Here is a 16,937-nt window from a genome sequence, read left to right on the forward strand (position 1 = left end):
ATTCTCTCTCTCTGCCTTTTTTTCCTTTCTACTCTCGGACAAAGATAGTTTATATCCGTACTAGTGATTTCCACAAAGGACTTTAGAATAATAACCACAGTCTAACATCATAAGAGACTGTGATAATTACTTTGTCTCGTCATTTGGTGGAAGGCCGAATAAAATAAAATAGAGATCTTTGAGCCGTACACAAAACATTTCGATCTTTGTTTTTGTAACATTATCTCTGTTTCTACTTTGTCAAGAATGGGGCGATATATGCAAATTTCATCCGTTCAATCATGGGTTTCTTATTCTGTGATCTGTACGAAACACAATACACTTTCATGTTACAGTTGCTCTGTTTAAAAGAGTTCTATGATGTACAGAAGTGTAATAGTGAATATTTTGAAGCATATAGCTAGAAAGATTTAACATTTATATATTTGGCTTTGAGAAGTAGTAGCATAAATTCACGAGTTACGATCAGGTTCCCAGAAATATGTTTCAGAAGTACAAACCGAATTTACACGAATAAGTATTGATGACATTGTTTCCTGAAAGGTGAAAGGCATGCAGTTACGAATTTGCGGTCATGGGCACGTGACCAATGTTTGTCATAAGCCGGGCCATAACAATTAATACTGCTTGACGCAGACGCTATTCCGAACGCAAACAATGCGTTGTCAGAAGTTAGTGGGAACCCTGACCTAAGCCTTATCACTGGCAGTTGCATTCCTTGGCAGTAGCCTTCGGTTGTTTGTTGACTTATTAGTCAGCACGCGGAGATGGCGTGGTTTGTGTTTCGAATAGTGTTGTCGGCGAGCTTAACATTTGTATTAGCAGATGGGCAAATTGTCTCCAACAAATACGATCCTACATGGCACAGCCTAGATACTAGGCCGCTACCTAATTGGTATGACGATGCGAAATTTGGAATATTCATTCACTGGGGCGTGTTTTCTGTTCCCAGTTTTGGATCAGAATGGTTCTGGAGAAATTGGCAAGGTAAGACTGTAGCAACACGCAAAGAGCGACACATTATGCACATTTAAATGTTTTTACTGGGGTAACCAAACAACAAATCACTCAACGCTGCGAATAAGAAATAATATGACGAACAGCTTCTCAATTTTATCATTTTTGTATGTACGAACTCCTTGGCAGCAGGATACCTTGTATTTTTTAACTGTACCAGGACGTCATCTGTGACCTCATGGAAGCCATCACATCCTCATTGAAGCAAGACTGACGAACACTCAACCATGATTGCTTTGGGCCATAATTCCATTTGATGTCGCGTAATCACTTTGTTGGGGAGTGAAGGAGTGAAAACTCTTCATAAGTAGAAATTGATTGGCAGTCACCGTGTTATAGACACAGTTCCACTTTTTCTTCATGTATCACGCTTTGTATTAATCTCAACATATTCAGGTTACACAGTTGTTGTGGAAAAAAAAAAGAACAGTGATAGTTGTTTACATATTTACAAGAGATACAGAAACCATTTTGAAGTAATAAAATGCTTATTTTCACACAGACGAGACTAATAGCCAATATAAAAAATGAAAACACTAAGAAGTGCATTTTATGTAACCTTAAGAAATATTTTATAAGAAAATTTACAGTAGGGTGAAGTGGGGTAAGTGTAACCATAGGGTTAGTGTAACCACGGCTTATGGTGCCTTAAAGAAGCTGTATTTTTACCTCTGACCTATCACACACATTAATTTACTCCTTTCTTTGTTATATTTAACCATAAGTTGTTGAATCTGATATAAATTGGTAATTAATTTTTGGACTTGAATTGACGTCTGCATTTTCACTCTGCGAGTGAGTGACATGCTCAGAATTTGGTGGTCTGTCATTTTTGCAGTTTTAAAGATAACTGCACATTTTTTTGGTTGCAAACTAACTTTTGCATGAAAATTTCAAATATGAGATTCATTTTACTCTACTGATAAAGCTCTTGATATACCAGGCATGGTTACACTTACCCCAACTTTTTCCCATGTGGGGCAAGTGTAACCAACAGGCTGGGGCAAGTGTAACCAGGGGGGTTACACTTGCCCCAAACAAACTTACCGGAACAAGTTTATTTATTTAAGCCATAACCTTGTTTTTGCTATCGCACTAGATCAACTAAACTGGCCTTCCTGTACATATGGATACCAGAATACCTGATGTGCTGGATTTGTAGGCCTACTAAGTTTGTGTGAGATATATTTTATTTTTTATTTAAGTCTACTATATTTTTAAACCACGTTTCCTTTTATAAAATATGACACAGTCCGACAGTGTAGTCCCACTGGTGAAACAAAGAAGAAAAGGATTGCACCAGGAGCTGAAGTTACCACTTTTCAAGATGCCATCTATAAAGAAAAAGATTTCAAAGGAAACAAGAATAATAAGGAGAAAGCAAAACGAAAAAGCATTATCTACATAAAAAAGGGTGTGGTAATGAAAAGTAAATCTTCCAAACAAAGTGCTGTTACTTTATCCGAAATGGCATTTTGGAATGTTGTGGAAAAAAGTCCCTGATTGATCATGTGGGTAACAAGAAAAAAAGACGAAGTTGAATCAACAAGTGAAGAAAGTGAAACTGAAGGAGGCCTATCTTTAATAAGTGGTGATGAAGAAAATGGGACCATAATAACACTGGCCGATCTCAGGAAAGAAATGATAAACTGTGAAGAAGAAAAAGAGGCAAACCTTTTTGAAGCCAAAGATAAAATTCCAGTTGGAAACTATGTTCTGGTAACGTTTGCAACAAAATGTAAGAAAGTTCATTTTATTGGCCAAGTTACCAAAATTAGTGATTTAGGGGATCCAGAAGTGATTTTCCTCAGATGCAAAAATAAGACAAAGCGTGGCACCACATTCTACTGGCCTGATAGAAGAGATGAGACTGAAGTTCCATCCTCTGATGTCATTTCAGTGCTGCCTGAGCCTACTTTGAGTCACAGGGGAGACCTGACATTTGGTGTTACATTTGATTCATACAACATTCAGTGACTAAATAATAGTTAGGGCCTAAGTGTGAATATAATAAGTTGAATTAGGGCAGTTCAGCGTTAAACACAAATTGCCAACAACTTTAGTTCAATTACCATGAAAAATAATAGAAAGTGAACTTATAAAGTGAATTTTTCTTTTCTCTTGATACTAGATATTTTATTATTTTTGTTAAATTGCCTACTAAAGAAAAAATATTACATTGTAGTATTTAAACTAATAAATTACTGGCCTAAAACAAAAATAAATCATCTATGAAGCATTCTGTTTCAGTGTTTTATGATTTAGGCTAACACTTATTTTTTAGTTTAGCTAACATTTTCTGTGTATTTCATAATATACAAAGAGGCGTGTGCAAAAAAGTTCATATCTTGAGTACAATTTAAGGTATTTTAATAATTTAAAAATCCTCAAATTCAGTAAAAATTGGGTAATCAGGTCACTTACCCCAAGTCTCTTTTACAATTCTCTGTATGGGTACAACGGTGCGGGGTTACACTTGCCCCGAACCATGGGGCAAGTGTAACCTCACAACACAAAATTTTGAAAACAATTAATTGACCATGTAATTTATTTTTTCAAAAACAAAATGTAGATTGTTTAAAAGACAACAAGTCAAACTTTAAGCATGAGAAGTTTCAAAATCATATCTTCAGTAACAAGTTGGCAATTTGGTGTCAAAGTTGAATTATGCCAAAACGTGGTTACACTTACCCCACTTCACCCTAATATATAGCACAAGGTAAACAGTTGTTCTTCTCAAAATATACTAGTTCTTCATTAAAGGCAGCACTATGCCTACTACAGGTCTACCTTTATACACTCTGTACAATGTTAGTTTTCCTTTATTAATGAAACAGATTAACACAGCATAAATATTATAATACAGAAACAAATAATGCTGGATAGTTCTTGCAAAAATACATAAATAAAATAAAAATACTAGGCTAGCACCTTGAGTATGTGATAAAACGAAGGATATTTATAGCCTCTATTTTAAATTTGAGTATTCTCCGAATTTGCCTTCAAGTGTACTTCTTTATTCAGAGATGAGATGATCTTTCAGTTGATTTGTTAAGGAGCTTAGTTATTTTAATATCAGTGCTACCTGACCATCTGTGGTAAATTAATCTTCCAGCATTTGAACAGTTCCTGTTCACTATGTTATGCTGTTAATTGGAAATATGGAAATTGTCTCTTGTTCTGTGTTCATGGAAATATCTCTGTTTATTGGTAGTGCACAAGCTTGTGTCTGTATATGTGTGGATGGATATGTGTGTGTGTGCGAGTGTATATCCGTCCTTTTTTCCCCCTAAGGTAAGTCTTTCCGCTCCCGGGATTGGAATGACTCCTTACCCTCTCCCTTAAAACCCACATCCTTTCGTCTTTCCCTCTCCTTCCCCTCTTTCCTGATGAGGCAACAGTTTGTTGCGAAAGCTTGAATTTTGTGTGTGTGTTTGTGTTTGTTTGTGTGTCTATCGACCTGCCAGCGCTTTCGTTCGGTAAGTCACATCATCTTTGTTTATATATCTGTGTGTGTGTGTGTGTGTGTGTGTGGAGTTTTGGTGAAAAGAAATCACATAAAGTGTGTTAAGCTTCAGAAGGGAAAAACATAAATTCAGTCAAGAAGCAAATATTGCAATTTTATGATTTCATAAATGGATGAAAACAGGTTTGCAAAGGAAATTCTAAACTGTGTTTACGAATTAAGCATTACAGAAATTGGCTAGCAGTAATTAGTAGGGACTTGAAAGAAATTTACTTTCATTAAGGAATAGATCAAAATTCTGAACATGGAAATGCCAGACAGAAATTTGACGAAAAACTCACTCAGAAAAGCATATAATGATCTGAAGAATGTAAGAATAAATACAGAGAACAGATGCTCAGATGCTGGGAGGAGAAGGTGAAGAATCCTAAATAAGCTGGAATATTGCATCTTTTGTCACATCTACATCTGTATTCTGCAAACCTCTGTGAAGTGTGTGGCAGAGAGTACTTCCCATTGTACTGCATATTAGGGTTTCTTTCATTTCCAGCGGAGTGCAGGAAGAATGACTACTTACCGTCTGTTGAAAAATCAACAATCCATTTCACCCGAAGATGCACTAGCTATAGTCAGTATAGCTCACTGCAGCGAAATCTCATTTTTCAAGACAGTGAGGCTTAAGCCTGAATCATTGTGACCTCTTCATTTGTATAGGCCTAATTCAGGGGTGACTCATACACACACATAGGTATATAGCTTATAATGACATCCTGAAGCTAATGCCAGATGAAGTTTGTAGCTTTTGGGTGTCTGCAAAAATTAATGTCTCACTGCAATTGGTCAAGTGAGGTCAATTAGCTGAATGAGAGAGGTTTAGCAGAATCATGGGAAATCATTTCTAGAAATGTGTAGTATATTAAATGCTGAACTCAGGATTCTAGAGGGAGGCAGTAAGTGCTCCCTCTTACCATCACCACAAACCTCTGCACCACTCTCCCTTGCAGACCTTTATTTGTGTTGCCATTTCAGGGTTGATGGAAGGAAATGTATCTGTGTGCAGTTGATGGTTTTTCTGTAGAAATGATTAAAGTTCGAAGCAAAATAAAAGAAAAAGAACTTGTTAGAACTTCTATGGAGATAGGAAATTCCCCAAAACAGGAACAATACTGTCATTATTACACTTCACAGTCAAGCAGATGGACAGTACGTGATAACTACATAACTATTCTCCTACCTGGAATGGATAAGATATTCACTGCAATTATTATCAACCGTATAAGGAAAACATTGGATTTTAATCAGGCAGAGGGACAAATTGGCATATTCAAGTTCAAACTGTGAACAAAATTGTTCTGCTGAACAATTAGAATGAATTATCTTTATTTATTGAGTTTGGGGAAGCTTTTGACTCGATGTCAACTAAATCTGTACTAACAGACCTGTAGTGTGTGATAGTTACGTCTCCTGAGTTCAGCATTTCACTCATCATAGGGAGGGGGATGCTGATTCAGTTTATCACATGGACACGAGAGGGCATACAAATGTGAATGAGAAATAGTGGCCTGTTTATGGGCTTGGAGTCAGTTATCCAAATGGACTGGAGTTAGCATAAGGGGCTAGCAGCAAGTTTTGGTTCCAGAGTCACTATTGGATGTCCTTAATGTATGCTGCAGTGAAGGGCAAAACTGTGTTAATATCAAAGAATATTGTACAGTAGGGATGAGCTGAATGAGGCAGTGCAGTTAAGAGTCAGACTTCACACTTGGGAGGATGGATTTTGTGCTGTCTGACCATCCTAATTTAGGTTTTATTTGGTTTTGCTAAACCATTTCAGGAAAATGGGGGGATGGGTCTTCCATCTACGCCATGTCCAATAATCTATCCTATCCTCATAAACCATACTTTATATTGTGTGTATTTTTTGCTATTTATTTCCATTGTATTATGATGGCAAATCTAATATCATTGCCTAAGATGATCCATTGAACAAAAAATAAGGAGACCACACATATAAAGGTATTGAAATTTGCAAGCATTTGGATGCACTAGTCTTTCTGTCTGAAGGGTTGAAGGGAAAGGAGGAAGGTCAAAGAAAAATGACTGGTGAGGTTAAAAATGGGGAGAGTTTGGAAAAGTCACCCCAAACCCCAGGACAAGGTAGACTTAGTGGATGGGGTGAGAACGAAAGTGGAGGATATAAAGATGAAGCTGTAAGACACTGGCATGACAGAAATTAAAAACATAATCAAGTATATGAATTGCATTCTGCAGAAGACAGCTGCATTTGAGCTAACTTTCAGTTCTCCAATGTTGCTTAAGCATATATTATGTTGGTGCGTAAGATCATAGCATTCTTCCATAAGTTTAATATACGCAAGAGATACACATAAGAGAGACTTTAGTCATCAATAATATATTTAATATATTCTCCTTCACTATTTACAACAGTCTGCCAATGCTGGGGTAACTTCTCTATTATGCGACTGTAGAAATCACATGGTTTTGAAACGAAGAACTTACTGAGCCACATTCAGAGTGCATTTTCATCTGGAAAGGAACTTTCTTGAAGGTTGTTCAATAAGAGAGTAGAAAAGGTGAAAATCTGAAGGTACAAGATCAGGTGAATAAGGTGGGTGTGGAACGACTTCCCAAGCTAGTTCCTGTATAATGTTTTGTCAGTCTAGCAGCATGTGGGAGGGTGTTATTGAATATCATCACTTCCTGCAATCTTCCTGGTCATTGTTTTTGAACTATGTCTGCAAGACGTCTCAGGTATTAACAATAAATACTAGCTGTGATGGCTATGCCCTCAGGGATGCAATTCGTAGTACACCAGACCATCGCTGTTCCACCAGATGCATAACATTATGTTTTTGAATGCACATAAGTCTTTTTACAGGTAGTTAGTGCTTTGTTTGAGCTCAACCATTCCATTCTTTTCCTTATGTTAGCATAAAGACACCATTCTCGTCACCAGTAATGATACAGGGTCAGTATGGTCAGTGTTGTTCACGAGCTAATTGATGACGAGCAAGCAGAGATGCACGTATGGCCAGGCACTAATTGTTATGATTTTGGCTTAGAGCATGTGGTACCCGTACAATCGATTTTTGACCCTTACACATTACATGCAAATGTTGAATGTTGGTGGAATGATCACGATCCATCACATTTGCCAATTATTGGGTACACTGCCGTGGATCCTTGTTGTTTAATGTGTATAAACAATCCTCATCAAACAACAGATGTCTTCCTAAATACAGAAAGTCAAAATGTTCCTCATTAAAACTTGAAAACGAGTTTCTTGTTGTGCTCTGTCCAATGGCATCATCGTCATTTCTAGGTGCCTCCACTGTTGTTACCCCTTTATTGAGCTCAACCAGAAGAATGTGTCAGAAATGTTCAAATTTCTCCACTTGGCACCCCATTTCTATCGTTCACAGCCCTATTCATTATCTCCAAATAACAGTATGTAAACTCAAACAGCAATAGTGAACTACAATTAAAAAATGACAGTCAAAACCCATGCCAATGAAAATATCAACATGCAAAATAAAAACACTACAAATTCATGCACCAACCTCATAACAGCTGATTCCACTGACTTAGAAGTTAGATCACACCTCTCTATGCAATGTGCTGTTTCAACTGTTAGCCACAGGGACACACCGCAACAGCATACAACATGTGAAACATGTGGCAAATCAGTATATGAAGTTGATAACGTCTGTTCAGATTCTCTGTTGTGTGTAAACTGCAGAGGAAACCATGCTGTTTGGAGCATGAAAAGAAAATTTGGGAGATGAAACTCAAATGAAAAATACTCTACTTTGAAGCTAAAAACTATCTATATGTTGCTTTGGAACAAACAGTTTGACAGACAGCTATTCTTACCTCATGACAGAACTTTTAGATAAGCAATAATATGTTTATTTGGTGAGAGAGATTCAGTATAGGTAAGTATAAATATTCACATACAAAAAAGGAAAAATGTGGCTGAAGAAAATCTTGCAAATTGTGGTGCTCTACTTTTCTTTGAGAAAGTGTACTATAACTATAAATCTAAATTATTCCACATCATAGTGAGAAGTCACAGTTATGATCTGTGGAACGTGCAAATAAGTAAACTAAAATAAACCAAACCAACATTTGTATGTCAATATCCTTCGATGCCCTGCCATGAACCATCGACCTTGCCATCTGTGGGGTGGCCTGCTTGCCGCAGCAATACAGATAGCCATACTCCCTACAGGAGAACCACAACAGAGGGGTTCAGTGGAGAGGAAAGACAAAAGTGTGGTTCCTGAAAAGGGGCAGTGCCCTTTTCATTAGTTGCAGGGGCAACAGTCTGGATGATTGACTAATGTGGCCTTGTAACACAATGAAAACGGTCTTGCTGTGCTGGTACTGCAAATGGCTGAAAGCAATTGGAACTAAAGCTGTAATTTTTTCTGAGAACATGCAGTGCTACTGTATGGTTAATGATGATGGCATCTTCTTGGGTAAATTATTCCAAAGGTAAAATAGTCCCCCATTTGGATCTTTGACAGAAGCCATGATGTCATCAAAAATCAAACAAGTCATGATTAGAAACTAACTTCTACAATCAGGAGAAACAAAACTAGCATTCTGTGGATCGGAGTATGGAATGTTAGAGCCCTTAATCAGGCAGGTAGGTTAGAAAAATTAAAAAGGGAATGGACAGACTGAAATTAGATATAGTAGGAATTAGTGAAGTTCAGTGGCAGGAGGAACAGGACTTTTCGTCAGGTGAATATGGGATTGTAAATACAAAGTCAGTCAGGGGTAATGCAGGAGTAGGTCTGATAATAAATAAGAAACTATGAACAGCATAGTGAGCACATTATTGTAGGCAAGATAGGCACAAAACCCATGTGTACCACAGAGTACAAGTTTACATGCTAATTAGCTCTGTAAATGAAGAGATTGAAGAAATGTATGATGAGATAAAATAAATTATTCATATAGTTAAAGGAGATGAAAATTTAATTGTGGTGGGGGACTGGAACTCAATAGTAAGAAGAGGAAGAGAAGGAAAAAGAGGTGAAATGGGCTCAGGGAAAAGAATGAAAGTGTAGGCACCATGATAGAATTTTGCACAGTGCGTAATTTAATTATTGCTAACATTTGGTTTAAGAATAATAAAAGTAGTTTGTATACATAGAAGAAACCAGCATACACCAGAAGGTTTCAGATTGCTTATATAATGGTTAGACAGAGGTTTAAGAACCAGATTTTAAATTGTAAAACATTTCCAGGGGCAGAGGTGGACTCCGACAATAATTTATTGTTTATGAACTGCAGATTAAAACTAAAGAAAGTGAAAAAAGGTCAACCAGAGGTTGTTGAGAGTTTCAAAAGAGCATTGGGTAATGGTTGACTAAAACAGTGTAAAGCAGTACAGTATAACGTGAATGGGTAGCCAACTGTGGGGATTATCATTTTGGATTCAGGAAAAATGTAGGAAAATGCGAGGCAGTACTTATCTTAGAAGACAGGTTGAGGAAAGACAAACCTACATTTATAGCATTTGTACATTTATAGCATTTGTAGACTTGGAGAAAGCTTGTGACAATGTTGACTTGAATAGTCTCTTTCAAATTCAGCAAGTAGTGGGGGTAAAGTACAGGGAGTGAAAGGCTACATACAACTTGTACAGAAACCAAACGGGAGTTATAAGAGTCAAGGGGCATGAAGGGGAAGCAGTGGTTGAGAAGCGAGTGAGATAGGGTTGTAGCCTATCCCCAGTGTTATTCAATCTGTGCATTGAGCAAGCAGTCAAGGAAAGAATAGAAAAATTTGGAGCAGGAATTATAGCCCAGGGAGAACAAATAAAAACTTTGCGGGTTGGATGGCATTGTAATTCCGTCAGAGGCGGCAAAGAGCTTGGAACAGCAATTGTACAGAGTGGACATTGTCTTGAAATGAGGATATAAGATGAACATCAACTAAAAGAAAACAAAGATAATGGAATGTACTCGAATTACATCATGTGATGCTAAGGGAATCAGATTAGGAAACAAGACACTCAAAGTAGTAGATGAGTTTTGCTATTTGTGTAGCAAAATAACTGATGATGTCCGAAATAGAGAGGATATAAAATGTAGACTGGCAATGGCAAGAAAAGCACTTCTGAAGAAGAGAAATTTGTGAAAATCGAACGTAGATTTAAGCGTTAGGAACTCTTTTCTAAAAGTATTTGTATGGAAATGAAACATGGACGATAAACAGTTTAAATAACACGAGAACAGAAGCCTTTGAAATGTGGTACTACAGAAGAATGCTGAAGATTAGACGAGTTGGTCATGTAATTAATGAGGAAGTACTGAACAGAGTTAGGGAGACAAGAAATTTGTGACACAACTTGACCAAAAGAAGGAATTGGTTGATAGGACACATTGTGAGACATCAATGGATCACCAGTTTAGTATTGGAGGGAAGTATGGGTGGTAATAAACACAGAGGGAGAACAAGAGATTAACACAGAAAGCAGATTCAGAAAGATCTAGGTTGCAGTAGTTATTTGGAAATAAAGAGGTTCACACAGGGTAGAGTGACCCCCTGCGGGTCCGGGGGTTAGAATAGGCCCGAGGTATTCCTGCCTCTCGTAAGAGGTGACTAAAAGGAGTTTCAACCGTTTCGGCCTTCCATGTGATGGTCCCCCTTGGGGTTTGACCTCCATTTTTCAAAATTCTACAGAAGTACGAGCCTTTTGGGGAAGGACGCCTTACGTCGTGTATCACTGGTCCTCCGTGCACTAAGACCTTGGCACTCAGCATTGTAACGGTGTTGTAACCATACCCACGATTCCTCAAATTGGTCCTAAACGCCTGATGGGTTATACAAGTTACGCCCATAGTGCGTCCCCATCTGCACCTACGATCATGATGGACTATCCATGGCACCCGAAATCCAGCACGGTAGCCAGCCCGTTGTGGTGGGGTCGTCATGTACCCTCTAGGTTGTAGCCCCCTGACAACACAGGGATCGTACTGCCGATACCTGAGCTGCACCCTCCCCACGTCGGCCAAGGAGTAGATGCCCGTCTCCTTGGGGCATCAGGACTCCCGGCAACGGTCATCCTGCCAGGTGGCCCTTGCTGAGGCTGGGTGGCGCCAGTGGGGAGAGCCCCTGGTCGGAGTGGGTGGTGTCGGGGCGGACGTTTCGCAGATGAAACGTCAACATGTATCAGGTCGCTCTGCGGCCGAGTCTTTTAAAAAGAAAGGTACTGTCTCTGGTTCTGGTTCTCCTGCCCTTTCCCCCTTGGCCACTCCCTGGGAGGAAGGACAGGCCTGCCGGCTTGGGGCGAAGTACTTCCCCCACTATTTGGTCTGTTCTCGGACCGATGGGGGACGTTCGCCACCTCCAAGCCCATGTTCTTTGTTCAGCACATCAAGGACATCTTCGGGGAAATCGAGGCTCTCAGTAAAATGCGTTCGGGGTCCGTTCTTATAAAGACCACCTCCGCCACACAGTCGGCGGCACTCCAGGCGTGCGACCGACTAGGGGACATCCCAGTGTCCATTGTCCCGCATCTGGCACTGAATAGGACGCAGGGGGTTATTTTTCATCGGGACCTCCTGCTGCAATCTGATGAGCTCAGGGCCAACCTGAAGTGCCAAGGCATGCATTTCGTCCAGCGCGGCCCCAAAGACCGTCGCATCGACACTGGGGCCTTTATCCTCGCCTTCGAGGGGGATGTGCTACTGGTGCGACGTGCGACCTTACGTCCGGCCTCCTATGCGCTGCTTTCGGTGTTTGCGCTTTGGGCACATGTCGTCACGGTGTGAGGCTGAGCCCCTTTGTGGCGATTGTGGACGTCCTCTTCGTGAGGAACATACATGCACCCCACCACCTCGGTGCGTTAATTGTCCTGGCATCCACTCGCCTAGATCTTTAGACTGCCCCGCGTATCAGAAGGAGAAGAAGATTCAAGAACTCAAAACTTTGGATCGTCTCTCTTATTCTGAGGCCAGGAAGAAGTATGACCGCCTCCATCCCATGACATTGACAACTTCGTTTGCCTCTGTCGTGTCCACTCCTTCCACAGTATCCTCACCCCTATCCTGTCCCCCCTCCACCTCCTCCCCCTATCCGGGGTCTATGCCTCCGCCTCCCAAATCCCTCTCTTCCAAATCCTCCTCCCTGCGGCCCCCGCCCCCTCTGCCCCAGGGGCCACCCTTCCCGACCCCCCCCCCCACCTCCCCCGACGCCGCCTGAGAAGCGATCCTCTTCTCAGGCGTCCCTCGGGGAAACGTTCCGGACCCCGGCTTCCGAGGTCCGGCGTTCCAAAACGGACCTCGCGCGTGAGGACCTTCTTCGGGTCCAGCCCACCATCCCTGTGCCTCCTCGGACTTCCAAGAAGGCCTCCAAGAAGAAGTCTCTATCCCCCCTCTCCACCCCGGCGCGTTTCGTCTGACGCTCCATCCGTGAGTCGCTGCTCCCGGCCGTCCTCAGTTTCGCCGGGACGCTCTGCTGCCAGGCGCTCAGCTGGCCTCTTGTTGGCAAATGATGCTGCCCCTCCTACGCAACCCGGGACAGCGGCCGCAGCTGGCGACGACTCAATGGAACAGGATCCGCCTCCCGCCGGTTGTAGCGTTGTTCCCTCGAAACCTGGCCCTCCGCGGCCGTCGAGGTGACCAGCTCTTCCCCCGTCTCATTCCCCCCCTTTTTTTTTCTGACTAGCGATGGCCTTGTTACATTGGAACATAAGAGGTATTCGATCTAATCGGGAGGAATTACAACTGCTCCTCCGCCTGCACTGTCCGCTCGTCCTTGGTCTCCAGGAAACCAAGTTGCGCCCTTAACTGACCGTATTGCCTTTACCCACTATACCTCGGAGCAGTATGACCTCACCCCTGTGGACGGTATTCCAGCTCATAGTGGGGTCATGTTGCTCATTCGGGACGATGTCTATTACCATCCCATCCCATTGACCACCCCACTTCAAGCAATAGCTGTCCGTATTACTCTTTCTGCCTTTACTTTTTCAGTTTGTACCGTCTACACTCCATCGTCATCCGCAGTTAGTCGGGCTGACATGATGCACTTGATTGTTCACCTTCCTCCGCCATTTTTATTGTTTGGCGACTTCAGTGCCCATCATCCCCTTTGGGGCTCTCCTGCATCCTGTCAAAGAGGCTCCCTCTTGGCGGATGTCTTCAACCATCTCAATCTTGTCTGCCTCAATACTGGCGCCCCGACTTTCCTCTCGGACTCTACTCATATCTACTCCCACTTGGACCTTTCGATCTGTTCTACCACTCTTGCCCGTTGGTTCGAGTGCTGTGTCCTTTCTGACACCTATTTGAGCGACCACTTCCCCTGTGTCGTTCGTCTCCTGCACCACACCCCATCCCCACGTCCTTCGAGCTGGAACATACCGAAAGCTGACTGGGGACTTTACTCCTCCCTGGTGACCTTTCCGGACCACGATTTTCTCAGTTGTGACAGTCAGGTCGAATACCTCATGGCTGTTATCATCAATGCTGCCGAACGTTACATTCCTCATACTACCTCTTCTTCGCGTCGCGTTTCCGTCCCCTGGTGGAATGAGGCTTGTAGAGACGCTATCCGTGCTCGACAATGTGCTTTACGCACTTTTCGCTGCCATCCTACATTAGCGAATTGTATTGGATACAAACGACTCCGAGCGCAATGCCGTAGAGTCATGAAAGACAGCAAAAAAGCTTGTTGGGCCTCTTTCACCAGCTCCTTTAACAGTTTTACTCCTTCTTCTGTCATTTGGGGTGGCCTGCGTCGGCTGTCGGGCATTAAGGCCCACTCCTCGGTACCTGGCCTGACCTCAGGTAATGAGGTCCTTGTTGATCCTGTGGCTGTCTCCAACGCCTTCGGCCGCTTTTTCGCGGAGGTTTCAAGCTCCGCCCATTACCACCCTGCCTTCCTTCCCAGGAAAGCGGCAGAAGAGGCTCGGCGACCTTCCTTCCACTCGCTGAATCTGGAAACTTATAATGCCCCCTTTACTATGCGGGAACTCGAACGTGTGCTTGCACTGTCCCGGTCCTCTGCTCCGGGGCCAGATGCCATTCATGTTCAGATGCTGGCACACCTTTCTCCGGCAGGCAAAAGCTTCCTTCTTCGTACCTACAATCGTGTCTGGACCGAAGGTCAGGTCCCCATGCATTGGCGTGACGCCGTCGTTGTTCCTATACCTAAACCCGGGAAGGATAGACACCTTCCTTCTAGTTACCGCCCCATTTCTCTTACAAGCTGTGTCTGTAGGGTGATGGAGCGCATGGTTAACGCTCGGTTAGTCTGGATTCTTGAATCTCGACGGCTACTTACCAATGTTCAATGCGGCTTTTGTCGCCGCCGCTCCGCTGTTGACCACCTTGTGATCTTGTCGACATTCATCATGAACAACTTTTTGCGAAAGCGCCAAACGGTAGCCGTGTTCTTCGATTTGGAGAAGGCTTATGATACCTGTTGGAGAGGAGGTATCCTCCGCACTATGCACAGGTGGGGTCTACGCAGTCGCCTGCCCCTTTTTATTGATTCCTTTTTAACAGATCGAAAGTTTAGGGTACGTGTGGGTTCTGTATTGTCCGACGTCTTCCTCCAGGAGAACGGAGTGCCTCAGGGCTCCGTCTTGAGCGTAGCCCTTTTTGCCATCGCGATCAATCCAATTATGGATTGCATTCCACCTACTGTCTCAGGCTCTCTTTTTGTCGATGACTTCGCGATCTACTGCAGTGCCCAGAGAACATGCCTCCTGGAGCGCTGCCTTCAGCGTTGTCTAGACAGCCTATACTCATGGAGTGTGGCAAATGGCTTCCGGTTCTCTGAAGAGAAGACGATTTGTATCAACTTTTGGCGATATAAAGCGTTCCTTCCGCCATCCTTACATCTCGGTCCCGTTGTTCTCCCATTCGTGGAAACAACCAAGTTTCTAGGGCTCACATTGGACAGGAAACTTTGTTGTTCTCCGCACGTCTCTTATTTGGCGGCCCGTTGTACACGTTCCCTTAATGTCCTCAGAGTTCTTAGTGGTTCATCTTGGGGAGCGGATCGCACTGTCCTGCTTCGCTTGTATCGGTCCATAGTCCGATCGAAGCTGGATTATGGGAGCTTCGTCTGCTCGGCCACCCCTCTTACGCCGTCTCAACTCCATCCACCACGGGGGTTATGTCTTGCGACCGGAGCCTTCTACACTAGTGCCGTCGAGAGTCTTTATGCTGAAGCTGCTGAATTACCATTGACCTACCGGCGCAAAGTACTGCTGTGTCGGTATGCCTGCCAGTTGTTGTCAATGCCCGACCACCCCTCTTATCAGTCCTTCTTCGCCGATTCTCTCGACCATCAGTACGGGTTGTATGTGCGTGCCCTGCTGCCCCCTGGAGTCCGCTTCCATCGCCTGCTTCGACAATTGGATTTTGCCCTCCCTACCACCTTCAGAGAGGGTGAGAGCCCGACACCACCTTGGCTCCAGGCTCCGGTTCATATTTATCTCGACCTTAGCTCGCTCCCGAAGGAGGGTACTCTGGCTGCAGTGTATTGCTCACGGTTTGTCGAACTTCGTGCGCGACTTGCCAGTCACACCTTTATTTACACCATTGGCTCCAAAACTGACGATGGTGTCGGCTGTGCCTTTGTCGTCGGGGCCGTCACCTTTAAATACCGGCTCCTCGACCAATGTTCCAGCTTTACGGCTGAGCTTTTTGCTCTCCATCAGGCCGTTCAGTATGCCCGCCGCCACCGCCATTCATCGTATGTACTCTGCTCTGATTCACTCAGTGCTCTTCAGAGCCTTGGAGCTCCCTATCCGGTCCATCCCTTGGTGCAACGGATCCAGCAGTCCCTCCATTCTTTCGCTGATGATGGCTCTCCTGTCAGCTTTCTGTGGGTTCCCGGACATGTAGGAGTGCCTGGGAATGAGGCTGCTGATGCTGCAGCCAAGGCTGCAGTCCTCCTGCCTCGGCCAGCCTCCCATTGTGTCCCGTCATCTGACGTTAGTGGGGTTGTTTGTAAGAGGCTTGTGTCGTTGTGGTGGGATACTTGGTCATCCCTTCAAGGAAACAAGCTCCGGGCAGTAAAACCGTTCCCAACTGCTTGGACAACCTCCTCCCGACCATCTCGGCGAGAAGAGGTCCTTCTGACCAGGTTGCGGATTGGGCATTGCCGGTTTAGCCACTGCTACCTGCTCTCCGGTGACCCAGCCCCACAGTGCCCTTGTGGTCAAGCATTAACAGTGCGCCATGTTTTATTGTCGTGTCCCCGCTTTAGTCAATCTCGTGTTGTCCTGTCCCTGCCATCTACTTTACCGGATATTTTAGCTGATGACACTCGAGCAGCTGCTCGTGTTCTTCGTTTTATAACTTTGACTGGCTTGTCCAAAGACATCTAACTCTTTTACTTATTTTATCTGCATCTTTGTAAGGACTTTCTGGTGTGTGTGTGTCCCCCCCCCCCTCCC

The 16,937-nt window shown here is 43.3% G+C and overlaps 1 protein-coding gene across 1 annotated transcript in view; it reads left to right on the top strand.

Moving 5' to 3' along the window:
- Nucleotides 1–398: 398 nt before the first annotated feature.
- The window catches only part of LOC126259895 (alpha-L-fucosidase-like), a 138,555-nt gene continuing 122,016 nt past the window's right edge, over nucleotides 399–16,937 (top strand). The window contains exon 1 of the mRNA XM_049956974.1: nucleotides 399–987. Within this exon, the coding sequence (XP_049812931.1) occupies nucleotides 768–987 (220 nt within the window). The 5' untranslated portion in view covers nucleotides 399–767. The remainder of the gene's footprint in view (nucleotides 988–16,937) is intronic.

This window comes from Schistocerca nitens, chromosome 5 (assembly GCF_023898315.1).
Source record: "Schistocerca nitens isolate TAMUIC-IGC-003100 chromosome 5, iqSchNite1.1, whole genome shotgun sequence".
NCBI classification, from domain to species: Eukaryota; Metazoa; Arthropoda; class Insecta; order Orthoptera; family Acrididae; genus Schistocerca; species Schistocerca nitens.